We start from the raw sequence: 27,002 nt of genomic DNA on the forward strand, positions 1-27,002 counted from the left end.
TTCCTGGGCGTTTGTCTTGGGTCCTGGGGGCGCCCTGGGATCCCCTCTTCGCCCCGCCGCGAACGCTCTGAAAGGGTCGCGCCCGACCGAGCCCGGCATCAGCCCACCTTGGCCCGACTGAGCCCGGCAGTTCCCCGGATCCAGGTGAGGCCCGTTTGGAGGGAGCCTCAAAGAGTTCTTTGTGCATTTTGTGTCCATCCTGGGCAAACAGTCCCGTCCCAAAGTGGTTTTCTTTGTAGGGTTTTGTTTTTGTTTTTTTTTTTTTCTCCCGGGGTGGCGGGTGGGGGAGGAGAGGGAGCCTGCTTTTCTAGAGGGAATTCCTGGGGGCTGGGATTTTAAAACACTCAAGAACAAAAGTGTTTTCCCAATTGTGTGGGAATGGAACCCTCTACTAGAGTGGGGCACAAAGCCTCGTGGAATTACAGGGAATTAATGTCAGTCCTTCTTCCAGCCCGACTTCTCTTACAATAACCCCCCCGAAGAGAATTTGTATGCAAATGGTCACCTTGCTAGGAGTCTCTCTTTATTTTTGCTTCTTCAAAATTGGCCTCCAGTTGTTTAAAGCACTCCAACAGACCCTTAAAGACTCAGAAAAGCAGTGGTTTGGACGCCCAATGTATTTACCACAAAGCTCTTAAGAAAATGTTCAAACATTTTCCCAAAGCTGTTACTCCAGAAATAAAAATGTATGCTGTTTGCCTATAGAAGATTAAAAGTTTACCTTCACTGTGACAGCTTTTCTAGGCTAGAATTGGAACCACGTCTCTATTTTCCATTATTCAGAAATAGGTATGAACCACACAATATATTTGCTGTAGCAAGAGTCAAGGTAATTTAAAAAAAAATAATATACATTTTTTATTTATGATTCGGGTTGACCCAAATCGTAACAGAATATTGCACTTTCTGTGCTATCAAAGCCTAAAGTATTTTGTAAACAATGCCTTCATGGCATTTAGAGTAAGAGTTGATCTTAAGAAAATTTCAGATTTAGCTAACCCGAACTTTGAGCAGCTAGCTTTTCTTCTGGAGGAATCTGAAGGCATTTGTCAATTTATTATTTTTTTTGAAAGGCCTATGGAAAAGGTAACAAATTCAACACTTGGGAACTCAGCTGCTGGCAGTCCTGGACAGGAAGGTTTTCATATTTGCCCGAACTTGCTCGTTGATTTCTCAGACGTCCATTTATAACAGTTCTAACAAGATAGAATCTGCCTTTGAATATCTGTAAATACGGGTAAAGATCACAATCCGGCACTCATAATGGTCCAAGACTGGAAAGGCAGATTCTCGTGTTTGATTAATATTTATGTTACCGGATTCCTTTACAGAAAGAACGGTGGATGAAACACTAATTACGTGTGTGTGTTTGAGGGGCCCCATCCGTGGTCTCTGCAGTTCCTGAAAAGGGATGTCATAAATTTTAGGATTTTTGGAATCAGGGTACTTATGGGGGGAATTGTTCATGTTTGGCTTAAAAGACAGGTAACTGTGTGGTGGGCTGACTTAACCTCTATGACATGGAAAAGGAGGAAGCCAACTTACCTCTGCTTTCTTTATTTTGACGACTCAACAGTGATAAAAATTATGGGGGATTTCTCCCTCTAGTTTTATTAAGGCTTGGGGCAGAGAGCGGTGGAAGTTGCTTGTCCAGAGTCCTCCTCGAAGAGGAGGCCCCCTTGGGTGCTCTTGTGCCTTGGGAGGACACACACACCATTTTGTGTCCTAGTGGCAGTGTGGGCTGCTTTGCTGTGCGTTGTCGTGTTCTGAGCCACTCGCCCGCAAGGTACAGGTGACCTGCCTTGCTTTGTTCGGGAGCCACGTGTGGGAGATTTGCTTGGGAATGGGGGATTTTGTCAGCTGGATCATGTTGAAACACCAATGGAATTGTTATCCAGAGGGATCCTGGGGAGGCCTCCTTTGGAGATGCGGTTAAACACCCTCAGTTTTATTACTTGGAGAAATCTAGATTTTCTTGTAGAATTTTTCTAGAAGTTTGGCCTCCCAGACCAGCACCTGAGAGCCCTGGTTAGCCTTCCCATCAATATTTTGTTGCTGCTGGAGCCTTTGGGGCCGCCTCCTTTGTTGAAGTGCCACAATCAAGGTGTTCACACAGTCTCAGATGTGTTTGTTCCTAAACAGCCCTGGGCATGTCTCAGTTTCTTCATCTATAAAATGGGGATATCCAATTGTTTACACTCCTGCCACCGTCCAGATATGAAAACAAACCATTCTGCAGGAGTGAAGTAATTGCTTATTTCAAAGACATCATCAAAGCATAGACTGTTATTGTTCAGTCTACGGGGGCAGGGTGACTAATTTGCAAAAGGGAGAGGAATCAAATAACTGCTTGTGTAGCGGGTCATTTTCAATGCAAGGGGGAAGAATCAGGGGATTTAGTGGGGAATGGGGGCGTCCAAAGAGGAGGACTTGAATTTTCAGTCTAGTAACCTAATACCGGTAGGAAACACATCCCTCCCGTTCCCATTCATTTTGGGGGACTGACACTCCACCCCACCCCGGCTCTTTGTTAGTGTGGGGACTGTCAACGTGATTCGGAATCTTAATACGGAGTGGGTTTGCTGTTACTCTTGACCTGAGTATACCAGAAAAGGTATCTTTACTGACATTTGGTGGCTGGCTGCCCTGGACGGGAGTTGGGCAGAGGAGGTGTAGACTTGGGGGTGTGGAGGAATGTATACAGCAGGCTGCCTTTAAGTGCACAGTCTTGTTAGATGCAGATGAGGAAGGAACTCTGTGCAGGCTGGTGAGGAAATTCTCCCTTTTTTTTGGCCGCCACCTCTTAAAGCTAACAAAAACGGGCACTTACACCCCCAGAGTGCGCAGCTGGTGGCTCCGAAATGGCACCTTCGCTGGGGAAATGGGAGGCCCCAACTGTCCTTTTGGGACTCTGTCTTACTTTTGTGTTGTTTTTCTTTTGATGAGGCTTGGTTCCTTTTTTCCAGCCAATGCTGAGTGAACCTGAATTAGATTTTTAAAAGGAATAACCCCTGGCAGGGCTCGAAACCTCCGGTTTAGTTTTGCTAGTTAGAAAATACAGATGCTTGCTTTATGTATTTGTTTGGTTCACCCTGGCAGGGCCAAAACCTCAGGCTTGAGTTTGGGGGTGGGGGAGTGTGGCACTCTGCCTTCTCCACGGGGGACTTGATAGGGCCCTTGTTCCCTGGCATTAGAGCCCGGGTGGGGTGGGGGGCACAGCAGATCCCCGTAGCCTGCGTTGGTGTAGGCAAGGAGCCAGAAGCTGTCTGGTGCTCCTTAATTGAATACAGATCTCAGTCAGTTCCACGTGGCCATGTGAGGATGGGCAGGGAGGGCAGTGATACTTTCCCGTCTCCCCCGTGTCTGGACTTGGAAGCTTGGAACCCCCCAGCCTGAGGGGCCTTGGTGCCTGTCCCAGCCCCCAGCCCGCACGGTTTGCAGAAAGTCAAGGGAAGTGGGCGAGGAGATCGCGTGTCGCCCATGTAAATACTGTTTGTGTGAGCTGGGTCTTCTATCTTTGTTAGTGGCGGCTCGTTAATTAACCGGCAGATTAACGTTGCCTTCTTTGGACACATGCGTGTATTTTGGGGCAGAAGATTCTTGTTCTCCTAAAACCGAACGAAACCGTTCAGGAAGTCCTTGTGCAGAGCCATCTTCTTCTCTGGGTCCCCATTGTGCCCCTGCTCTCTCTTCCTGTCCCCTCCTCCCCACCTTCCTCAACCCCAGTGGGCTCCTAGTTGCGCGGAGGACAGACATGTTAAACACAGCTAAATAAATCGTGTTTACGCTTGGCGTTCTTGGTAGTGAAAAATCTGTTGCCTGTTTTTACTTCCTTATTTCTCAGCATTTGCTTCCTACCTGTTTTTGAGCACATGCCCAGAAATAGTAGTTTTGTCAAATGAGGGGATAATGCCAGCCAGCCTCTCTTGCTGCCAAGGAAGCTGCTGGATTTTGCAAAACAGAGTGACGTTTTTTTAGTGACACTGATGTTTTTTTTTTCTTCCCCCCAAAGAAATTAGGATGTAGAAGAAGAGCATTAAAATGCACTCAGGGAAGGGGAAAAACAACAACAACAACAGAAAACAAACCCCATACAGTCGTCCCCGTGGCACAGGGACACGCATTGAGCAGGTTTAGAGATGGGTCTCACTTTTGTTTGCACTTGGCTCTAAGGGCAGGAGGCAGCCTTCAGATGAGGAGAGGCTGCCTCGGGCCGGGAGAGCTAGCTGAGTCAGGCTCCTTTCCCTTCAGCCCCAAGACCTAATTTTCTCTGCCATTTTGGATGATGTGGTGTAAAGATTTTGCTTCTCTTTTTTTTTTGCAGTTGGGTCTATGTGTTTCATTTCGAGGCCTTCTGAGCAGAGCCTGCTCTGTGCTCTTCCTCTGAGGTTATAGTTAGATTCTAGTCCCGATCCGGGTTTGGGGCTTGTTGGGATCTTAGCCACGCTATCATTGTTTATATAGAAGAGCAGCTAGGGAGACACCTCCCTTTCTCCGTATCTTTATCCACAGCGTTGTTTGGGGGGTGGTATCTGAAAAGTCACTGTCATGATGTGTTGCTGTTTGCTGGGCAGAGAATTACAGCCGAATATAGACAGCAACTTAAAAAAATATGTATTTTTTTAACAGTTTCAAAAACAAAAACAAAAAACAAAAAAATGACAAACGCCCAGCGCTCCTGCGAAGAGCCTGGGCTTGTCTTATCGGGCAATCTTTGTGGGGTTTCTGCAGTGGGTTCTGTCTGAGGCCCGCCCAGCACATCGGCTCTGTTTCAAAGACAGCCAAGGGAAAAAAAATTACAACAAAATCAAAGTCCGCGTGCTCTGATTTTCCCCAATTTCTAATGGGAATACCCTGCAATAGAAATGATATTTCCATGGAGGACTGTGCTACCGGTTTCTTTAATTACATTAAATAGCGGTATAAACCTCCGCTGATGTAAAGCCCTGTTTCAGTGGCAGCGGCACCGGGAGCGTGGCTAGATTGAATCCGAAGGAGCAGCGTTCCTCGTGTTAATGTGCTAACAGTCTTTATTCAATTAATCCCGCCAAGTGTTAATTTTTACCAATTTTGTTGTGCACACACTGTACCTCACCGTCGGTGTGTTAGGAGATGAAAATGGATTTCACATCAAAAACCGAGGAAGAAGGTGACTGTCAGAACTGCTTCCTTAGAAGAAAATTTGTGATCGCAGCCGTCAGAGGCTACCCATGCTGAAAGGGAGGCTCACAATATGTATATTACATGCCATCTACATGCAGAAAACTCCCTTAAAGGAGCTACTTTGTTGAAAGTAATTACAGGCCTGCTCAGTGTTTTAGTCAGAGACATTTCAGACTTGGCTTGGAAACATAAAGAGGCCACAGAAAGATTTTGTTCTTACGTGATGCGAGGCAACGCGCCTCAGTGTTCTATATGTCCATTAGTAGAAGGTAAAAAGAATGAAAAAGAGAAAAAAGACTCAGTCAACAACAAAAGCCAGGGGAGAGCTGGATATTTTTATTATGATAGTAGCAATCCATTGCATGTAACTCTAGCAATGCAACTAAAACCCCAAAATGCATTTGAACTATAGCAGCGACCCCTTTTCTCAATTTGATCTTTCTTTTTCTTTCTTGCTTTCTTGCTTACTTTTCTTTTTTGCTTTCTTGCTTTTCTTTCTTTTTCTTTTCCTTCCTCCCTCCCTTCCTTCCTTCCTTCCTTCCTTCCTTCCTTCCTTCCTTCCTTCCACCTACTGACCAAGTTAAATTTCTTTCCATCTAAAAACCGAGAAACCCACCCTACTGGCTTTTGTGGTTGCACGTTCCCTTACTGGGCAGGTAGGGATTTTATGGTCCCATCTTGGTAGAGGTTGATGATGCTCACATCCCTCATAGCCACAACCCCATCTACACCTGGGACTGCTGTCCCTTTTGCCGGCTGCCTCTGGCTTGAGTCCTGGCAATAACCTCCTTCCTGGGCACTCTGTTTTCTTGATGTTCTTTTTATTGGCTGTGCGTTTTTTTCATTCTCAATTCTCTGGGATCCTCAGAGTTCAGACCTCCCCCTTGTATTTACTACGTTGTGCTCCCTGCGTGTGGGGGCTGAGCCAAAGCCAGTGTTGGAGTTTGTGGGGCTTGCAAGCCACAACAACCTTCTGAACTCACCAGTTTTTAAACATGTTTTATAGAGGACGAGATTTTTAACAAGTGTCAGGATTCAGTGTTTCCAGGTCATTCCTCAGATGTCAGGCACAGTGGATGCTGACTGGGGGGAAAAGTGTCTTTAGTTTAAACCTTACTGTAGGTACCGAATCTGGAGACTCACCTTGTGTTGTATTTCCCTCATGTGACGTGTAGCTTCTGTCCTCATTGTGGTCCATCCCCATCCCCCCACCAGCTCTAAACTAATGCACTCCATGGGGAATGTCCATGGGGACGTGTCTAAGGGATGCCTGGCCAAGGTGGTCATGGGAGTATGGCCACGAAGTGCCTTCTGGCAAAGGGGCACAGAGTCCTGACCCAAGTGCCCATGAACTTCAGCTTTTTACTTCAGTTTATAGACTTCACTTTCTGCCTGCAGTTCTTCCTGGAGTTATGTGTACTATATTGTTAGTGGCTCCTGATGCACCATGCTAGAAAATGATTGAAGGATCTTGGATAAATTGTGTTCTAGGACAGAAACTGCAGAAGGTTGCAGCGGCTACCCAGCTTCTGGAATCAGGGGAAAAGGGGAAATTTCTCTGCTAGGTATTGGCTAGGTGTTTTTACTGGTGAGAATTCAGAGAATCTGTCAACTCCTGTTTGTCCTTGTCCTCTGTAGGTTCTGGGGTATGCATGCAGACATTTGAACGTGTCCACATTGCTGATATTTGCGTGTATGTGTGTACGCATATATGTATAATCTCTGTGTAATAGATGCGCTCGTGCACATTTTTCTAACTGGTGAGACACATGGTTTCACCTTCTGTTGTCCCCAGGCCTGCCCATTCCAGGAGCGTGGGCCTCAATATGGTGGACCCTGACTGCTGAGGTCACCCCCAGAGGACTCATCTCTGTGTTCCTGTGTGCGTCCCAAAGCCGTGGTGCATAGGCCTCAACATCCCAGCCAGAGGACAAGTGATTGTGGTTTATTTGCATTCCAGCAGCTGAGAGGGCTCCAGGGATCTCCCTGAATGATGAGCAAAAGAGTTGAAACTGCACGTTTTCCCCTGCAGATGCCCGCTTAGGGGGTGGACTGGTCAGCCCCGAGCACCCGGTCAGCTTACCCTGAAGAGTTTGCAGAATATGATTCAGACACATCCTTCCTCCCCAGTAGCACCTGACATTTCCTGAGCTTCCTCACTGGGCCTTTTGGAAGGGCCGTAGAAGGTTTTGGAGTTTGTGATGTAACCTCGCTACTCCTTGGCTCCAGGTGCTGCCCCACAGTACTTCAGCTGCTCGAATCTTGAGGAGATTGTGGTTGGCAGCCATTGAAACAGGTGCTTTTGGACCTGGCGATGGAATGGGCCTGTGTGCCTGCTTGTAACTACAAGATGCAGTGGCCGGGGAGGATGCTCCCTTTCTAAGCCTTGGTGGAAGGAGAGAAACTGGTTTGGGTAGCATTGGGGGCGGGGGGTGCACAGGCACGATTGTTCCTTTGCCTTGCTTCTCCCCTTTTGGGGATACATTAAATGTGTAGCATGCTGGGGAGCAAAAATAGTTGGAGTGGTGATTCACTGTGACAGATCTCAGGAGTGTGCGAAGGAGGAGGCGCCAGGCAGAAGGTGGCCTGTCTCAGGGTGCTGGAAGGGATGTGCTTCTTGCCTCCTCTGTGTGGCCAAGCCTTCTTGGTGCCCTGGTGGCCCCAAAGGGTTGTGACGGTGTGTGTGTGTGTGTGGGGGGGGGTGTCTCTGGATGGTCACTGGGGAAGTGGCAGTTGGACCGGCCTCAAGCCCACAGATGTTCTTGGAGGCCCCCGGCAAGCCCACCCCTCTCCCTGCTGCCTGGCACCCTGCAGTGGCCCTCTCTAGGTCCAACCATGTCCGGGCAGTGACAAGGGAAGCCAGTCAGGCCTTCTTACCTGGATCAGAAGGAATCCGCACCCTCCCAGCCCGTGAAAGGGCTACTGTTTTCAGCAGGAAGCCTGAGTAAAGGCCCGGCTCCGGCTGGATCTTTGTTTTTATGACCCCTGTGTGATGGCCCTGAAGGATGTCTTTAAACACAGCTGTGCAAACCCTGGTGAGACCTCATTTGCCCTTTTTGTTGCTCCTCTTTTAAAGGACACCAACACATGCACCCCCAAACTCAAACCCGTTGCAGCAAGGACCTGAGACCGTGATGGGCGCTCATACTTGCCTGACTTAGAAGGAGAATCCAGAAGTGGGAGGTGGGACTTGGCAGTCCCAGCTCCCTGCAGAGAATTTCTGCATGCCCTAAATGCTCTGGCACACTGAGCTGAGCCATGCTGCACACCCCCCAGCTCTCTTGGCCTGTCTTGGGGACCTGTCCTGACCTTGCGGTTTTCCACGATGACTTACGGTGTTCACGTATATGCTTGGATTCCCTTTCTGCTTTGTCGTTGTTGATGATGATGTATTTTATAATGAAATGAAAAATAAGTTCTGGCCTTTGCTGCTTACCAGACCTCAGTGGTTAAAAACGAAGAAGATGAAATAATACCTGTGGAGTGAGGGAATTTATTTTCTAAGGGCCCCCTCCACCAGACCCATGCAGCTCTGAAATTGAGTAACAAAGAAGTCTGCTTAGAATCCTTCCCTATTCCTGCTGTCTCAGCCACCCTTCTCCCCCCAAAAGGGGGGGGGGAGAGAGAGAGAGAGAGAGAGACGGGAAGGCTAGGTCTTGTTGGGTGAGTACCCACTGCCTGTCTCATTTAAGGTGGCACTCTACTTCTTTCAAATAGGAAATTGCCAAAATGGATGTCATCGGCTGCTAATTAGATGTATTTTAACTGCAGGATCATTTTACCAGCTAATACTGTTATTATGTGCTTCAATGTGAACCCATGGTGGAGCTGTTAAAATATGAGCGTGCGGCCCTAGCGCACAGCTAATGAAGCCTGCGGGATCGGTTGGTGCCCTCTCCTCGGTGGCCCTGAAGATGCCCAGGCCAGGCCCCATGCAGAAGTGTGAAGCCCTTCAACTTCTCAAGATGTGTGTGCCCCCTTTATTCCCTGTGGCCACCTTCTTTCTGTGTTTTGACCAGGGCCTAAGTCCAGAAGAGGCTCACCACCACCTGCCCCGCAGAGATAGCACGCTCCACCGTCTTTGGGCCTTTGGGCCAACCTAGAAGCAACAAATAACTATGAGCCGTGATGTGGCAGCCCAGGCCCATATCACTGCCACGCGGCGGGTACCCCAAAGCAGGCAGGCCTGAACCTCCAGCATTGAGTTTTCAAGTCTGAGCTGGCTTCCCTCCATCCTCTCTCTCTAGCAAACCGGAAAAAGAGTCCTGATTTCCCGTCGGGGTTGGGGGAGGGGGGCTAGATTTGGGTTAGATTCTTAAGCACCAAGCAGCGCATCTGACTTCATGCGGTTCCCCTCTCTCTGTCTCTCCCCCCTCCCCCCTTAATACATAGCATTTTTATCATCCTTAAGACAAAGTAGCTGGCAAAATATTTAAGCGATCCGAAAGAAATGTTTTTATTTGCCTGTGTGCGAATTGGGTTATCTGCCGATCTTGTTTATGAAATTTGGGGCTGCCTTTCCAGCAGTCTGTTCGCCTCTCAAATCTTTCCCGGCTCCCATTTCCATATTTCTGCGTGCATGTTCTTTGTTAATCACTTGGCAAGCGCTTATTTGAATATTAAAAATTTCTTTAATCATCAAAGGCAGGAGCACAGTCTCATGAATATTCATATTTCCCCCCCTCCTCAGACTGGATTCTAGTTCATTACCCTGCAGTAAAAGCCAAACAGCCATCAATCGCCCTCATTACAGGCTCTGGCGTTTTGATTGGCTGCCTCCTGCTCAGAGCTTTTTTTTTTTAATTTATTTTTTTATTTTTTTTATTTTTTCCTCTTCTCCTATGAGCTGTCTTGTACCTGCCAACAACCAAAAAAAAAAAAAAAATCAACAATGCAAGAATACATTTCTCTGGTTCAAAAACAACTTTGCGAACTTGTCAAACAGTCCTCGTGGCTTGCTGCTGCCGAAGTGGTCACCGGTCACCAGCACTACCCCCCTACCTCTTAAAAAAAAAAAAAAAAGAACGGGTGGGGGGTGGGAAAAGGTGGGGGAGAGAAGAATTAAATAAATAAATAAAAAGGGAGAAACTTGAGCCTCAGAGATGAATATTTGTCAAGAGAGTTGACGTAAGTTTCATTTGCATAATGACTTTGTACTTCTGCATTAATAAAATTTGCATATGAAGCCATGTTAATTACTCCTGATCATGCTTTTTGCATTCATGCATAGTAATTTTCTCCGACTTGTGAGAATTAATGTCTTGGCATGGGGGGAGGGGGCGCAGGGATTGTCAGGTTTCCTTGCCAGTGGCCCTCACTCACAAGCGCTCACTCCCTGTCTGTCTCCCTCCTTGATCTATGACTCATTTTTGCACTATCAGTAGGAGTTCTTGGCTTAAAAAATGTATCAATTGAAAAGCACCAGTAGGGAGAAAAAATCTACATCTCCAGTACAGTGTATTCCAGAGCTCCTCTCGCCAGCTAGGAATCCTTAACCCTCCCATGTGGGAGGGGCGCCCGCGGATCCAGCATTGGGAACGGCGCACCTTCCCCTCACCACCAGGCTGGGGCTTTTCCAGGCGCGTTTTTGTGTGTCTACACGCCGCCGGTGGGTGTGGGCGTGCTCTCGGGGTAGTGCGCATGTGTGAGGATGAAGCAGGAACATCTGCAGGGCCCCTTTAGAAGGGAGACAGGTTACAGACACCCTCAGAATGCATGCAGTAAAAACTGCCTTGTGCCCTGATTTGGAGCTTAAGAAACATTTTAGGGATCTTATTTTTGGACTTTTTTGTGCCTCTTTGTGCAGGAGGCATAGAGCAACATTCTAACCCCTGTGAGCCTCAGTTTTCTCATTCATGGGGGGTTCATAACACCTACTCCCGGAAAAGGCTGCTGGCCTTAAATGATATGTGTTCATTGTTTCTTTTCCCTCATGAAAGCCAACTTCCATGATAAGGAGTCGAGCCAGCCAGGGTTTTATTTTTAAGCCACCTGGATCCTGCATAAAGCTGACATGGCGTCTTGGTGTCCCTCTTCCACATACCTCGGGTGCCGTTCCAATTCCAGACGGGAACCCACCTAGACCTCAAAAGAAGTAATTTTTAAGAGTGTCTTGCAGAGCTTTGTCGGGTGCCTTCTAGAGCCGAGAACACCCGACAGACATTCCCTGCCAGGCTGTGGGGAGGGAGCCGGAACAGTTCCAGAGTGGAAAATAAATGGATGGTAGTGGCCATTCCGTGAATCTTCACTGGAAGCCAGCCTCTGGCCAGGCTTGTCCTGACCTTCCTTTAAGGGCGGGGCTCTGAGAAAGTGACTCACCCTGGGTCATGTGGCCAGGAAATGGCAGAGGGGATTGGGCCTAGGCCTCAGCTCCAGGCCTGCATCTGAGCTCAGGCTTCCTCTGTGTGTGTCAGTCTGTTGTCACTGGGCCTCAAGGGCTCTGTCGAGCATGTTCTGGATTTCCTGCCTGCACTTGAATGCAGGTGCTCCTTCCTTGAGGATGGGCAAGGGCTGGGAGGTGGCCTGGGATGGGTGCTGAGGCCAGACAGTCCTCACCTTGAACTTTGCCCTTTCAGCCACTTTAAAGTGTACAGTTAGTGGTTTTGAGTGTCTTCACAATGTTGTGCAACCATCACCACTGCTGTCTAATTCCAGAACATTCTCTCCACCCCAGGAAGAAACCGTGTCGCTATTAGCCTTCACTTCCCTGCCCCCGGCCCCTGCAACCACTTGTCTACTTTCTGTCTCTGTGGTTTTGCCAACTCTGGACGTTTACTGTAGTCACACAGTGGGTGGCTTCTAGCATTGCCTTCAGCTTTTGCTCTAGCTTCAGGAGAGAAGTTCTGGAGTTTCTGGAGTTCCACCCTTGGGTTAGGCTGCTGGGGGTGGGGGGAGGGATTCCCCAGGGCAGAGGCCTTCTGAGAGCAACTGGAGTGTCCTCTGCGGGCAGCTTAGGATTAGAAGCGTCTCAGCCTGGTTGTCCCCTCCCCTGCGTCCTTTGAGCCAGCCCCTGGAACAGGTGGTCTTCAGTGAGGTTGGAATTCTCAGTGGGGCATAGGGAAGCCCCTCCAGGGGGCAGCTTGGCCCCCCAACCCTACCTGAGTTGGGGGATGACTTTGCCTTTAAAGGCTCTGGGCTAAGCCTGACCTTTCCAGAAGGAGAGCTGTGGGGCTGGACCTGCCCGTAGATCCTTCCTCTCAACCTTGGAGACCTGGCTTCTGCTCCCTTTCTGCTTAGGCAGTCCTGAGCACTCCTGTCACTCTTTCTCAGCCATGGTAAATGGTGGTGGCTGTGTCACCGTTTCACCCAGAACCTGGGGGCCTGGATTTGCTCTTTTTCAGTCTCCCATGGCCCGACTGAGCCCAAGGACCCTCCGGCTTCCCTCCATCCCACGTGGCCCTTCTTCTCAGCATCCTTGGGCGCCCTGGTCACTCCACACCAGCTGCAGCCCGAGGGGGAAGCATGGCATATCCAGGCTTTGGAGACACAACTGGGTTCAAGTCCCAGGTCTCTGTGAGCCTCGGTACCTCCTGTGGGATGGCGGATGGTTTTCTCAGCTGAGTGAGGTATTGGTGGTAGGTGCTCAGCACAAAGCCGTGTCCAGGAGCCTTCCACGGTGTGAAAGGCAGGCGGATGCAGACAGGACTGAATGTGCAGTGTCCAGTGCTGGGGCAGGGGTTTAGGAGAGGACTGGCCAGGGCAGGTTTCCAGGAGGAGACAGAGACACTGGCCTTGGGTGTCGACTTTACATGGGGGCCAGCACTGAGTCTGTGGCTGGAACTGTGTGGGGTCACTGGCCATGCCTCCCTTCTGGGGCTGTCATGGGCTCAGCCACGCCCCGGGCCCCAAGCCTTGCCTCCTGCAAGGTCTTCAGGGGCTTTGGCTTCTTGGCAGGACATTTGCAGGTCTTCTGAAAGGCCCTGGATAACACCCGGTTTGTAGAGGCAGGTGCCGTAGTGGAAGAGGCCTGGTTCTGGAGCCAGGCGGCCTGGGTTTGGTGGGGCTTTGGTCACGTCATCGGTTTGCTGGTCTTTGTAGTGTGTCTCCCAGGCCCTGTCCCCTGGGCATGTTGGGAGGCTCACTCAGGAGGGGGCCTGACAGGATCCTGGCCGGAAGTGGGCTTGTGGGGCCCCCTGGCTCTCCTGGGTGGGGGAATCCCTTGTGGGGCCCCGAGGTGGGCAGACCCCCACCCTGCAGGCCCGTGTGGGGTGGTGAGCGGCGTCGGGTGGCCTCCTTGGCAGAGCCGGCCGGGGGCCCAGCTGCCCTAGTCTTGTTGGTGTTTTCTTTTTGTCTCTCTGATGCTTCCCCGCTCAATTATTTACCCAGGGAATTTGGGCTTCTTCACTTGTGGTTTTGGCAAGGGCTTCACACAGATTTTTGCCCTGGTGGTCTCTTAGCCATTTAAGATAAACGGCCAAATCAAACGCAGGCCTTGCTGGGGAGTCGAGGCGGGCCGTGGGGCTGGGCCGAGGCAAGAGAGCTCCTGGCCCTGCATCCTGGCTGTCAGATGGGGGAGGTGCCCCCCGCCGGCCTGAGGCGTGAAGAGGGGTGCTGGGCAGTGCCAGGGTTTTCTTGGGGGTGGTTGGGGGGGCGTTTAAAGCCTTCCGAAAGGCCTTGGGGCTTGTGTGCTATGTGCTTGATGCTCAGGTTGCTGAGGAGGACCGTGGGCTGGAGAGAGACACCAGCTGGCCATCCGCCAGGCCCGCAGGTTACCCAGTGCCCAGGTGCTCGGAGGTAGATTGAGGTGTCCAAAGGCCTGTACCAACAGCCCACCTGATGTAGCAGACGGTGGTGGCTTGGAGCCTCTCAGCTCCTCCAGAGGGGGGTGGCCCAGGTTTTTGGGAATGAATCCCCAAAGGGAGCCAGCTCTGGAACACTCCAGAAGCCTCCACTTGGCGGGTGGGGGGCTTCCTGGGTTCAAGGGTCCTGACAACCTCTTTTGCCCCCGCCCCCCAGGGATGGGAGTCTGGTCCCAAGACAGCCCATCCTGGCAGCTGTGGAAGGAGGACCCCATGAGACCCCCCACCCACTTCCCTGGCCTCTTGCTCCCTGCCTGTGCCCGGTCACCTTCCCTGCAGGACCTGGCACCTTGGGGCCTCCCACTCTGGAAGGGTGGCCTGCACCCCTCTCTGCCCCGGGCCCCTGCCCCACACCCCGGGTCCCTTGTACGGTCCAGGGCCCGACTGACCAGTCTTTTTTATTGTTTTTTCTCCAGGGCCGTGCAGGCCTGCCCAGCTGCCAGCGACGGCCCCCATAGCTGCCTCCTCCCACCCTCACTCATCCGTGATCACTCCACCTCTGCGCACCCTGGGCGCTCTGCCGCCCTGCTTCCCCCTGCCGTGCTGCAGCGCGCGCCCAGTCTCGGGTGACGGGACTCAGGGTGAGGGTCAGACGGAGGCTCCCTTTGGATGCCAGTGTCAGTTGTCAGGTAACAGACGGCCGCGGTCGGGGGGGGGGGGCGGGCTCCCAGGGATGGCGGGGTGTGCCCTGGGCCGAGCTGGCGGCTGCCTCTCCCAGGTGGGCCGGGCAAGGTGGGGCCCCAGGGGGGATGTGCAGTCCCACCCCTAAAGGCATTTTGGGGGGGCACAGAGGGAGTGGTGAAGCACATCAACGTGCCCCTGTCCCCATCGGTCAGGAGGCTCCCCCGACGCCTCCGCCCGTTCTGAGTGTCTCACTCCCGGAATGCATTTCTCCAGCTTCCAAATTTCATCTCTTTGGGCTGTTTAGCTAAAGCTTAATTGGATAACACTTAACATCTGAGGTTTTCTTCTGCCCTCGCCACTGCCACCCCTCCACCCCAGTCACTGCCCCCTCCCTGACGACAGCACTGGGGGGAAGACTCCCCGGTTGTCTGTGTACATCGCCGGAGCCATCCAAAATGCTGAGTTTCTCTTTGCCAGAATGTGTTGCCTATTAACTTTGAGACAAAAAAGTCACTCTGAAGGAACCTTTCAGCTGTGGCCGTGGGAGGGGGTGAAGCCTTGCGGGGTGCCTGTGGGGTGGGGCCATACACCTCCCTGCTGTGTGCCTCTCTGCAGGTCTGTGTGGCTGCCCATCGTACAGGTGGGCAGACGGGCAGCCTCGGCACAGCGCCCCCCACCTCTCTTCCCAAACACAACCCAAACTCCTGCTGTGGCCTGGGGTCCCTGGAATTTGTGGGCACAGGCCTCTCCTGCTCAGGGCCTGGTGCCAGGATGCTGACACAGACACAGGTGGTGGTGAGCGCCCTGAGGCCTGGTTTCCGGGCAGGGGCCGGGAAAGGGGTTGGGGGGGCCGTTGCAGAGCTGGGGCCGATTCAGTTTGTCCCAGCTTTGTCACCAGGCACGTTGCAGGCTTTCTCTTGATGTGGGTAGTGAAGGGAAAACTGTCTTTCTGAGACAGGTTTTGCTTTAATTGACGCTGTCCCAAGGGACGGTCCCTGGTGGAGCCCCAGCTCCAGGGGCAAGAGCCTCCTAGGCCTTCCTGCTGGTCGGGTGACCTGTGGCCTTCAGCAGCTCCTGCTGTGGCGTATGGCGGCATCATAGGTACTGGGGCTAATGCCGTGAATGCACAAAGCAAAGACTAAAATTGTCCAGGAAGGCGTCGGCTCCACAGGCAAAGCGGCCGACTCCCTGCCCCGGGCCACCCGAGCGCCCAGGGGGATTGGGGCTCCCATCCCAGCTCTGTAGGGCTGCGTTGTGATCTCTGCTTGCTGAGCGAGGGATGCCGGCTTCGTCCGGGTGCTTGCCCTGCTCTCGTGGCTTCCTGTAGTTAGTGCTGCACCCCTGCAGCCACGCGGGCGGTCGTGCTATCAAAGATAAGCCTGAGTGTTTCTGACTAGACTCTTGTCAAGTTCTGTGGTACAGAAACATGATTTCCCTGGCAGAGGTGCACCCGGGGCTTCACTTAACCCTCTGTTGGCTCTGGTAGCAACATGTCCTCCCACGCTTGCCCTCAGCCACAGTGCCACCCCCTTCCTTCAAGGGACCACGTGTGGAGGGCCTACTGTGTGCGGGATTGCACTGGGCCTTTTGTGTGCATTCTTGAATTTAATCTCCCTAGTGACCTTAGGAGGTAGGTTCTCTTCTCCGCACTTTCCAGATGAGAAAGTGAGGCTCGGAGATGTGGAGTTCTCATAGCCCACGTCCAATCATTCTTTTACGAAAAGCTCTTTCTTGGGCACCTCATTTGCAGGCGCCGTGCAAGCCAAGGTGGAGTCAGGCACCACGGGTCCGGCCCTCCTGCAGCTTGCAGGTGGAGATGCGGAGCGCAGGAACGGGGACCTGCGGAGAGGACTCCTGGAAGGGGGCGGAGGGGCAGAGGTGGGATTTGACCCTGGCTGGTCATCCAGAACCTGCTTCATCTCTGGCATTGGCTCATCTGGCTTAGAGGCCCTCTTGGATTTTAGAACTTGATGCCATGAGGGCTTAGAGTCCGCGAGCAGCCCCCAGACTGATGTCAGTGTCCAGGGAGGGGAGCGCGGCAGGGTGGGCTCTGTTCCTGGGGTCTCTGGGACCGCCCTTCCTGACCCTCCTCGGAGGCCTGCTCTTGGGCAGCGATTCCCAGCGCTGCCCTCTCTCAGTGTTGGATCCCCGTTACTTAGCCTGCTTGAGGTTGGCCCTCTGTACTTTCCGATCAGTTTCAGTACCTGAAAATATCCTGTTCCAGAGCTTTTTGTCCCTTTGTGGCTTCTGTCCCTGGCACTGGGCTGTTTGCTGAAGTGTTTTTAGTGCCTGTTTAATCAGTAGTTGGAATGGAGTCATTAAATTCGCAGTAACCCGTTAGGAAGAAGCAGTCCTCTGTAAAGACGGAGAGGGGCCACCGTCCTTACTTTGTTTTGTCTCTTTTCAGATCAGGATGCACTGAACCTATCTCTTCACATTAATACGGAAAACCCTGGAGTAACCATGTTGCACACAGGTTAATTGCATGCCTGTGAAGGCATTCACAGTTATTTATAGAAAGATGTGATTTTTATGGGGGAGCAAGCCACACAGGTTTGTGTGTTTGTGTACCTCTCTGGCTGGCAGCGTCCCGGACAGCCCTGCCTCCCGGGACCTCCACCCCAGACCTCCGGATGGTCACGGTGGGGTGGGGAGGAGGCACTTGGGCTCTTCATTGCTTTTTGACTCTGCTGAGATATTGGGAGGGCTTTGAGTGTGGGCGTTCCTGGAAACTGAAGTTTCTTCCCTGAGACATTTCGTGTAGGAACTAATCCAGCGCGCCCGTGGAGTCGAGAAGCTCGGGCTGTGATCCTGGCCCTCCCTCCACCTGGCTGGTGACCTTGAAGAAGCTGTTTTCCCTCTCTGGGGCTGTTTCCTCTTCTGTAATAAGAAATATAAATGCGTCTACACACGTTCATATGTATCACGTGATATATACGTAACGTTTAAAAATGAGACTCCACATTTGACTTCTAAAACAGATCCTATTGATCTGTTTCAGTTACTGGCTGCTGTGGATGACTGGGCACATGACTTAGCTCAGGTCCCCAGGGCAGGGGTGTGGTGGTCGGAGGCCGGTTCGGAAACCTCTGGGCCTTGGCTCCCCTGAACCTTTCCCCATTCCAGGGTTTCCATGACTGTCAGGCAGTCATCAGAGTGCATCCCCTGCCCGAGTCAAGGCTGCTGTTCTGTATGGTTTTGGGACCTTGGGCAAGTCGTTTTCCTCCCTGTTCCTCAGTTTCCCCACCTATAAAATGGGGGTGATGATAGTTTATGCCTTGAAAGCTTGTTTTGAGGATCAGATGAAGTCATATATGCCAGGTGCTGAGACCAGTGCCTCATGCTAAGTGAGCCCTGTAGAAGTTCTGATTCATGCTTGAGCAGAATGGGTTTTATAACAGTACACAGTTACGTGTCTGAGATTTTATATCAGGCTCGATCTCCAGGTTCCATTCTTACAGGCATTTAGCTTCTTGGCTGGCTCAGATCATGTACCAGCATCGCGAGGTGGAAAAGGAACCTAGAAACTTCATTGCATATTTAAAAGCCGCAAATGGTCATCTGCTACCGTGATTAATACATGTGCTCGGTGAAGTTCAAGGTCTCATGCAAGAACACACAGGATCCCAGCTCGGGGAAGTGGAAGTGTTTGGATTTAATAGAAGGAGTCAGTTGCAGTCATTAGTAGATGCTGAAATCACAGGGCAATCTTGTAAAGTTAAATTCAATTTACTTTTCTACTGAAATTGCTTGCTGTGTTATTTAACTAGTCTGGGGTTTCTTGGCATGGGTTAAAGGGACAATAAAGATAAAAGAATACCTGTAAGTAAATAGTAGGGTGTAACAGTAGAATCTATCATGTACTCCTCCTTCAATTATATCCCAGTGTTCATTTGTGTTGGTTTTTATAACCGGAGCCATCCAATGGGACACTGTGGATTAGACCACCCTAGCTGTGGAAGCTTGATGCAATTAATACAGTCTGTCTGGAAAGTGGCCTTATTTCTGGAAGTTTTATGTTAATGATATGGTCTGTGCTTTGCACATTTCATACCAGAACAAGAAGCACGCTGTAGTTTCATTCTGAACTGGGTTTGATTAACACCGGAGGATCAGTGGGAAGCCAAAGGGTGATGCTGGCCGAGATGGCAGCGCCCGCCAGGCCCCCACGGGCGCACCGCCTCTGTTCTGGTGCAGGGGGTGCAGGGGCTCCCCAGTAGGGCATGAGAGCCTCCGTGGAGACTCTGGAGGGAGGGGTGAGTATGGGGGGTGGGAGAAGAAGAGAAGTGAGTGTGGATGAACGTGTGTGGACAGAAGCACTCCGTCCGGGGAAGGTTCGAGACGTGCCCTTGTGATTCCCTCCACAAAGTCGCGTTTGCTGTGAGTCTTTTGGGGCTAACCAGGTCCCAGTGTCAATGGGGGTTGGCTCACTGGAGGAAAAGGGCTCTCAGGAGAGTCATTAAAAATTTAAAGAGTCATCTGTACGCCTTGCGATGTCTACAATGCTGAGGGGGCTGGTGGTCCGGCATTTACAACCCGAGGGTGATCCTTGCATGCCTGTTCGGTGGATTCTGCTCTGGTGTCTGCCTGCTTTTTGGGATCACACCGCTGCAGAGGCTGCTCTGGACCTCCTGTCTTTAGAACCCAGATGCCTCCTTTTATAATTGGGGGAAGTACCAGGAGAAGCCACCGAGTGCTGCAAGGCCCCCAGGACGGAGGAAGCCGACTCTCCAGGCTGCTGGAGGTGGCAGAGGGCAGCAGGGCTTGGGAGGACTCCAGGAAAGCCCACTGTCCGGGAAGTCATATCTGCTCCAGCACCTACAGGGCCAAGGGCACCGCATTTCTGGGGACCAGAAGGAGTGCAGTGTTGCTTGCGGTGGGGGTGGGGGGGGGCGGCGCAGGGGCACCTACCAGCATGACTGTCCCTGGATAAAAGAGGTCCCAGCAACGTCCGGGAGAGGAGACCACTGCAACCATGCCAGATTCTATTTCACTCCAAGCCGGCCCTTCAGACGTTCTGAAGGCAGAGCTAAATCAAAGAATTCTGTTCAAATCCGTACAAGATGTTGCTGTTTTTCTGCTCTGACAGGAGAGGCATTTGGAAGTGCAGTTTCTTTCTTTCTTTCTTTCTTTCTTTCTTTCTTTTTTTTTTTATAGCTGTCTTAAAAAGGAGTTTGGCTGTTTAGCACAGCTGGTGCTCATTACATTATGCACTGGCAATAAAATAGCATGTGTAATTAATTTTTAATGCAGCGCTGGATGCAGCGCTTTAAAGCAGTTAGTGGATGTGAAGAACGAGCACTGGTCACCGACATCAGAGATCTCGGGGCAGGCGGCCACGTTCTGCAGCTTTGAAGGGAATCTGGAGCCTGGGGGCCCTCCACGTGGAGTAGTCCAGAAACGGGTTTCCTCCAGGTGACCTGCAGCTGATTTGGTTCGTCTCTACTGACCTAGGGTCAGGGGTCCAGGAGATCGTCCCATCTAACCCCTTCATGATCTAGATGGGTCACTGGGGTGGAGACTGTGACACGGGCTCTGTTCCCTTTAGGCTCTGCCCACCAGACCATATCACCCCGACTTGAGTTCAGACCAGAAACTAGGGAAGGAGACTCATTGTCCAACTGAAGCCACATGAAGCCCACAATCTGATTTGGCAGCAGAGAGTCTTTGCCCTGAGGAGCCCCACACGTTTAGCTCCTTGGACCCTCGGTTTTGCCATCTGCAGTTGGAACATGCCTCCATGTGTCCTAGGTTTGAGATGTTCTGTGGCTGTGCTTGGATCACGGGCTGCCCCACCCCTTCTCAGGGCTCTGTGCATGGATCCATGTTTGAAACGAAATGTCACTGTGGACACAATGCTGGGAGGGCTAGAGGCACTGTGGGAAGCTGCAGAGGTGGGACTGTGCTTGGTCCCTGTCCTCAAGGTGCCAGGGTGTGAATGTGTGACTCTGGGCTAGCCACCTCCTCTCCCCAAGCCTCAGTTTCCTTCCCTGTGAAATGTAGACATTAGAAGTCCCTGCCCATCATCCCTGCACTGGAAGTTCCACTGAAGGGCCACTGTATTGGGGTGGCCGCAGCTGAGCACCAGCATGTGGGGAAGCAGAGGCAATGGGAGGTGTGAGAGGCAAGGAGGAGGAAGCTGGGCTGTTGAGAGGCCGTGGGTGCCCCCTGCCCGATGCCCGACAATGACAATGACTTGGCTGCCATCTCTTTACAAGTTTGCTGCCTGGGAAATCACCACCGTCACTGTTCCTGTGACTTGCCAGGGTTTTCTGCAGTCCTACTGTGTGCCCGCACTGTTCTGGGCACTATGCACACTTGGCTCAGGCCACCCCATCCTCATAACTCCCCTAAGAAGAGGCAGCCCCCCTTTTGCTCATGAGGATCTTGGGGCTCAGGGCTTGTAGCTCTCCCCTCCTGCTTCCCACTGGGCTCACAGAGTGGCTCAAACGGGGGCACTGGAAATGCAGCTCGTGGTAGGAAGCCAGACCACATTCACACATGGTCCTGGGAGGGTCGCTGTGGTCTTCGTTCGCCAGCCGTGCTGCTGCATGATCTGGGGCAGGATGCAGGGGCCTGGGAACGAGCTCAGCGGGGCTCTTGCCGCAGTGGTCGGGCTGCACAGGAATGCCTTTCTCTGCAGAAGAAAACTGAAAGGACTGAGCTTCCAGGAGCAGTGAGAGTCCTGCAGATCCTCTGGGGTTTTCCTGATGGGGAAGGTGAGGCCGGAGGTCGGAAATCTTCCAGCATGTGACCAGTGACAGACGTGGATGTGGGTGTCAGCCAGGAGAGGTCCTGCTGACCCAGTGAGCCTCCTCCAGCTCGGGGTGCTCCTGAGGGGTCCAAGTTGTGAGTACCTTATGGGAACACAGAGAACCAACCCTCGAGAGTCCACCAAAGGGAACTCTGGCATAGAAGAAGAGGCCTGGGGCACCGGGAAAGGTGTTCTCATCTCATCGCCCTCAGCTTGGGTTTCTGGGGTCTGGCTGGGAGGCAGGGACCTGGTAGCTGGCCTCACCACAGCCTTTACTAGGTCCATGTAAATCCGCATCGCTGGGTTTCCAGAGCCCAGGCAGGCGCGGCCCTCCCCGGAGGTGCTCAGGAAATGCTGGTAGACGGTGAAGACCCAGGAAAGGTCATGTTCATGTCTGCAAGAGAAAGAAGAGACACAGAATGCTCTTATCACCTCCTCACTTTGTGTGTGTGTGTTTTTAAGATTTTATGTTTAAGTAATGTCTACGCCCAACGTAGGGCTTGAACTCACAACCCTGAGATCAGTAGTCGTATGCTCCACCCACTGAGCAAGACCGGTGCTCTGCCTCCTCATTTTTTGTATGCAGTCCCCTAGAAGCAATTTTTCTTCACTGGAGAGAAACAAACTTTGGTCCTCCTTAAAGCCCGAGGTGTTCTTGGTGTTGCCTTTTTTTTTTTTTTGGGGGGGGGGGGACAAAATGTAGTTGACTTTTTAAACCCAAGGGCCAGGCAAGGCGGAGGGGCTGTGTGCTGTACATATTTCACAATCAAACCCAAATAGTCTAAACCATGAAACATAGTTTATCCAAACATAATCAGCGCTGGCCAATTTCATCCAGAAATCAGTGGGGAAAAACCCTTGGTGGGCAGGGGTCCCTCTGGGTGGGATTTCACACATAGCCTGACCTCACACCTGAGGGGGGCTGTTGCCTCCTCATTGCTTCAGGCCCCTCCTTAGGGGCCGGCATGTGACCATGGTGTGTGGTCAGTTCGGGAGGAAGCATTGGCTGTGGCTAACTCTCGCACCAGGGTCTTTCTTAGACTTGGCAATGGGGCCACCAGGTTACGGTCAGGTTACCATTTCTGTGCCCCCACCATGTGTCAGGCCCTCTGCGGGGCCTTCCTAGATATTCAGTCTTCCCAGCACCTTCTTTCTTAGGCAGTAACCTAGTCTAGAGCTCACAGGTGAGGAGACACACCAGAGAGATGGTGGAATGTATCCGAAATTGCACAGCTGGTGGACAGCAGACGTGGGGCTTGAACCCGGGTCTCCTTGGGTCTGGCAGACACAGCCTGTTCCTGTCCTTGCTCTCTGGCTCCCAGACAGCCCTACTGCTGGCCTTCTACCTGGCAGGTGTGAGTGGGAGCCCCAGGGTACTGCAGGCCTGTCCCCAGCCCTGGATAATAAGAAGGTCGCTACTTGATGATTTCCGCGGAAGGAGTCAGAGGGTTCAGGACTTCTTGAAAGAGGTTAATGCGAAAACAGAGCCACTACCTTCGGAGACTGGGCATTTGGAATCTCTTCATGAAGCCCAGACATTTTTAATTACTGCCTTTGTTAATAGGGTGTGAGGAATGGCTGATGGGACAGGCTCATGGGGTGCATGAGTCGGCCCTCAGAGCTGTACTTAGCCAGCCCCCCTGATGCACCCTCTTCTCGAGTTTCCTCATGCCTTATTAACAAGTGCCTCCAAGTCTTGATTTGATAGTAAAAGGAGCCATTGCATGAGAGCCTACCGTGCACCCTGGGCTCTGTGTGCACCGTCTCCACGGATGCTTTCTCAGTGGTGTGAGGATAGGTCTCTTGGATTTTTTTTTTTTTGTCATGGGAAAGTATACAAAAGTTACTCTTTTAACCACTTTTAGGTGCACAGTTCGTGACATTAAGTACATTTCTGTTGTGGTGTGTTCTCCCACCACCACCATCAATCTCCAGAACTTTCTCGTTCCCCCAAACTGAAACTCTATCCCCGAGAAACGCTAACTCCCCATTTCCCCCTTACTGTCCCTGTGAGTTTGAGTCTTCTGGGTGTCACATTGAAGTGGCATCAGACGATATTTCTCCCCCTGTGACTGGCTCATTTCACTGGGCACAGCGAGTTCAAGGTTCATGCGCGTTGTAGCCCAGGTCAGGATGTCCTTCCTTGGAAAGGCCGAGTACTATCCCGTCTTGAGGATATACCACATTGTGTTTGTCCATTCGTCCTGGGATGGACCCTTGTTTGTTCCTGCCCTGTGGCCGCTGTGAACCGTGCTTCTGTGAACCTGGGTGTGCAGCTACTGGTTCGAGACCCTGCTTTCAGGTCTTGTGGGTGTACACCCAGCGGTGGGATGGCTGGACCACATGGTAATTCTGTGTCTGACTTACTGAGGAACTGCCCACCTGTTTGCCTCAGCGGTGGCCACATTTTACATTCCCGCTGCAGTGCTCCAGAGTCCCGGTTTCTTCACATTCTCCTCTGATTCCTGAGACTCGGGGATGTGGGCCACCACTGGCCCCAGTCATGTGGTGGAACGTGAGAGTCTGGAAGGGACCCGGCTCCGCTGAGCTCAGACGTGACACTTGTGGCCGGGCTCCAGTGGCCACCTCCCACAGTACGTTTCCTTTGAGGGTCTCACCCTGGGGGTAAGGGCCTCTTGCGTCTCTCCTAAGTGCTTCCCAGCAACGGCCTGTCTCCCAGGCTGCTGATTTTTAGCAGTCAGCTAAACATTTTGCTAGCTTGAGAGTTTGGGGAAGAAGATTCTGCAAGTGGACAATTTTCACTTTCCTTTCTCCTGTGTCCTTAGGGTGTTGGTTTGGGCTCGGGTCAGCAGAAAGAGCTGTATACTTCAGAGGGGGAACACCTGGGAGCAAGGGTGAGCCGGCTGGTGTCCTGGGTCCCGCCCCTCTCCGAGCCTCTCTGGGTCCCTGTCTCCTGGGGAGCATCATGCAGGCCTTGACTTCCCAGCCGGGCTGGGAGGAGTTGGAGAGGGGGCATCCTGAGTTGGACTGTAGGGTGACTTCCTGGGTCTGCCTCTGTGATCGCGTGGCCTCGGGTCCTTTGTGCCAGAGGGAGAGTAATCGTGGGACTGCAGTTAGCGTTATTCTGTGCGGCTGTGGTTTCTGTTGTCCCGTCTTCGTTCCTAGGGCTGCCACAGCTAATGACCACAGACCGGGGCGGGGGGTGTGACTTCCAACAACAGAAATTTGTCACCTCATGTTTCTGTGAGGCCACAAGTCCAAACTCAAGGTGTCGGCAGGGCTGTGCTCCCTCCAGAGGCTCCGGGGCGGGGGGGAATCTGTTCCTGGCCGCCTCCGGCTTCTGGTGGTTCCTGGCGTTCCTTGGCTGTGACCGTATCCTCTAGCTCTCTCTCTGTGGTCATGGCCTCATCCTTGGGGCCTGTCTTCTCCTCTCGCAGACAAGGAAAACTCAAAGAACAATTGTCATTCCATTTAGAGCTCAACCCGGCTAATCTAGGATGATCTTATCTCAGATCCCGAACTTAATTACCTCTGCTGTGATCCTTTTTCCAAATATGGTCACAGTCATAGATTTCAGGGATTTGGTTATGGACATGGCGTTTGGGGGGGCCACCATTCAACCCACAATATAACCCTTGCTGGATTGTAGGCCCCTTCAGGGCAGGAACCCCAGTTTGATGTCCTCTGTGAACCACCCAGGTTTGGGTTCAGGCATATGCAGGGCATCCCCCAAAAGTATACCGTGTTGAGCCTGGAGCGGGTCTCCAATAAGATGGCCAGATGTTCCTTGTCCCAGTGATATTCAGATGTCGTCATCTTGGGGCAAAACTCAGATCTCTGTGTGTTATGGAAGGTTGTGTGGGCCCTCCCCCCGCCCCAAGTCCTGCCCTGGGCCAAGTCAGAACACAATTATTAACGGGGTCGGGGGGGGGGGTGGCTTTAAAAAAAAAAGTCTGCAGTGATTATTATGAGAGAAAATTAGCAGAGTTGAATAGGGACTAAAAATAGCCGGACACATACTTGCCTCTAATCTATTTTCTTAAGGAAAATATAATTATTTTTGTAAACTGGCTCTGAGAAGCCAGGAGTATTTTTAGTCTGCATCTTCTAAGATGTGCATCTTTTCAGGAAGAGCAGCTCGGAGCCCACTGGAGAGTGATGTTGCCAAGCTTGCAGAGCAGGGTGGTGGTGGAGTCAGAGTGCCAGGACCCAGGCCTGGGCCCTGTTGTGCTGAGTGTGTATTCCACGGAGGAGTGGCCATGAGCAGACCGACTGTGGCCCCCATGGGTGCTGGTTGCCTGAGGCGTCCTCGTCACACCTGCTCGGGTGGCTGGTAGCACTGGGCGGACTGCAGCTGGTTCACCTTGGGGGCCAGGGCGGTTGGGGGTTCCTTCTGGGCAAGGCTGAGATGCTTTGCCATCCCCGCATGATCTGGGTCTGAGTGGACCTGCAAGAAATAACCAAGACTGGAGGGAAAACATTCCATGGCTTTTTTATTTGAAGCCAAACATTGCCTCATGTAATTTTCTCCCTGGTTTTTCCCATTGCCTCTGCCAGGGTCCTTGGGCCTGGCACAGACCCTGTAATGAAAGGCCCTGTGTGTTTGTGTGTTTACATGTGAGTGTATTTGTGTGTGTGTATAGTGTGTGTGTATGTGTGTACATGTGAGCGTGCATGCATATGCGTGTGGGTATGTGAATATGCACGTGTGTGCATGTATTTGTACATGTGTATATGTGAGCATGTGTGGGGGTACATGCACCTGCATGCGTTCATGTATATTAGGTGTTTGTACAGGTGAGTGTTCACGTGAGCGTGTCTGGTGTGTGTGTGTGTGTGTGTGTGTGCGCGCGCGCACGTGTGCATGCATGTGTATGGTGGCGTGGGGGAATTATCAGCACAGCAAGGGTCACCTCCCCCCTGCCCAGTGCAGGGTGTTTATGGTAGAGGCCCTTCGATTATTTTCCTCCCTGAACTTTGTAATTCTCCCTGGATTGTGCTGTGCAGTTGACTTTCAGTACCAAAGCTTGCTGAGAGGCTTTGAGGGCGAATCTCTCTCTGGGGATGAATTTGTCTTCTCACTACCTTCTAGGGGAAGATACATCCCCTTGTCTACCCCAGCCTCAGAGAGAGCCCACAGTTCATAGTCCTGGAAAACGTGGCTAGTGCTGGTGTGACCCACCCAGGAGTGCGTGCGTGAGGAACACTGGCTTTGGAGCTAGGTGTCTGGTCTGAAATCCCGGCTCTGACACTGACCAGCTCTTTGACCTCGGTGAGTGACCTAGCCTTTAGGAGCCTCAGTTTCCTGGTCTATAAAATGAGGTGGCTGCAACTTAGTGGGATGGGTAGCACTTGGCGAAACATTTAGTGTGGGCTTCGTCCTCACTATCCCTCAGCCCAACTCTGCAAGGAAGGCACCGGCATTCCCATTTTATAGATTGGGAAACTGAGGCAGTCTGACTTCAGGGTCCTTAACTGTTTCATTATCCTTAAAAACCGTTCCCAGTTCCATTACGACCACCTTCAGCAGCGGCTGGTGTATAAAGGTGGTGAGTAGTGGCAGGTATTACTATAACATTTTTATTGTCATTATAACTATAATTATTACTATCACAGTCATTATCATTGCTGTTTCCCTGGGTGGAGGTATTCTAGCCTCCACGTGGCTTTTCCCCTGGTGGCTGAGTCCCACCTCCTGACAA

The 27,002-nt window shown here is 51.9% G+C and overlaps 1 protein-coding gene across 4 annotated transcripts in view; it reads left to right on the forward strand.

The window, feature by feature from the left end:
- The window catches only part of BCL11B (BAF chromatin remodeling complex subunit BCL11B), a 95,282-nt gene that overhangs the window by 25,195 nt on the left and 43,085 nt on the right, over positions 1-27,002 (forward strand). For 2 of the 4 annotated variants that reach the window (XM_027572472.2, XM_027572473.2), the window contains exon 3: positions 14,378-14,590. The exons of the other annotated variants lie outside the window; for them this stretch is intronic. In XM_027572472.2, the coding sequence (XP_027428273.1) occupies positions 14,378-14,590 (213 nt within the window). The remainder of the gene's footprint in view (positions 1-14,377; positions 14,591-27,002) is intronic. 4 annotated transcript variants of the gene reach the window in all.

The sequence above is a fragment of the Zalophus californianus genome, chromosome 6 (genome assembly GCF_009762305.2).
Source record: "Zalophus californianus isolate mZalCal1 chromosome 6, mZalCal1.pri.v2, whole genome shotgun sequence".
Lineage (NCBI taxonomy): Eukaryota > Metazoa > Chordata > Mammalia > Carnivora > Otariidae > Zalophus > Zalophus californianus.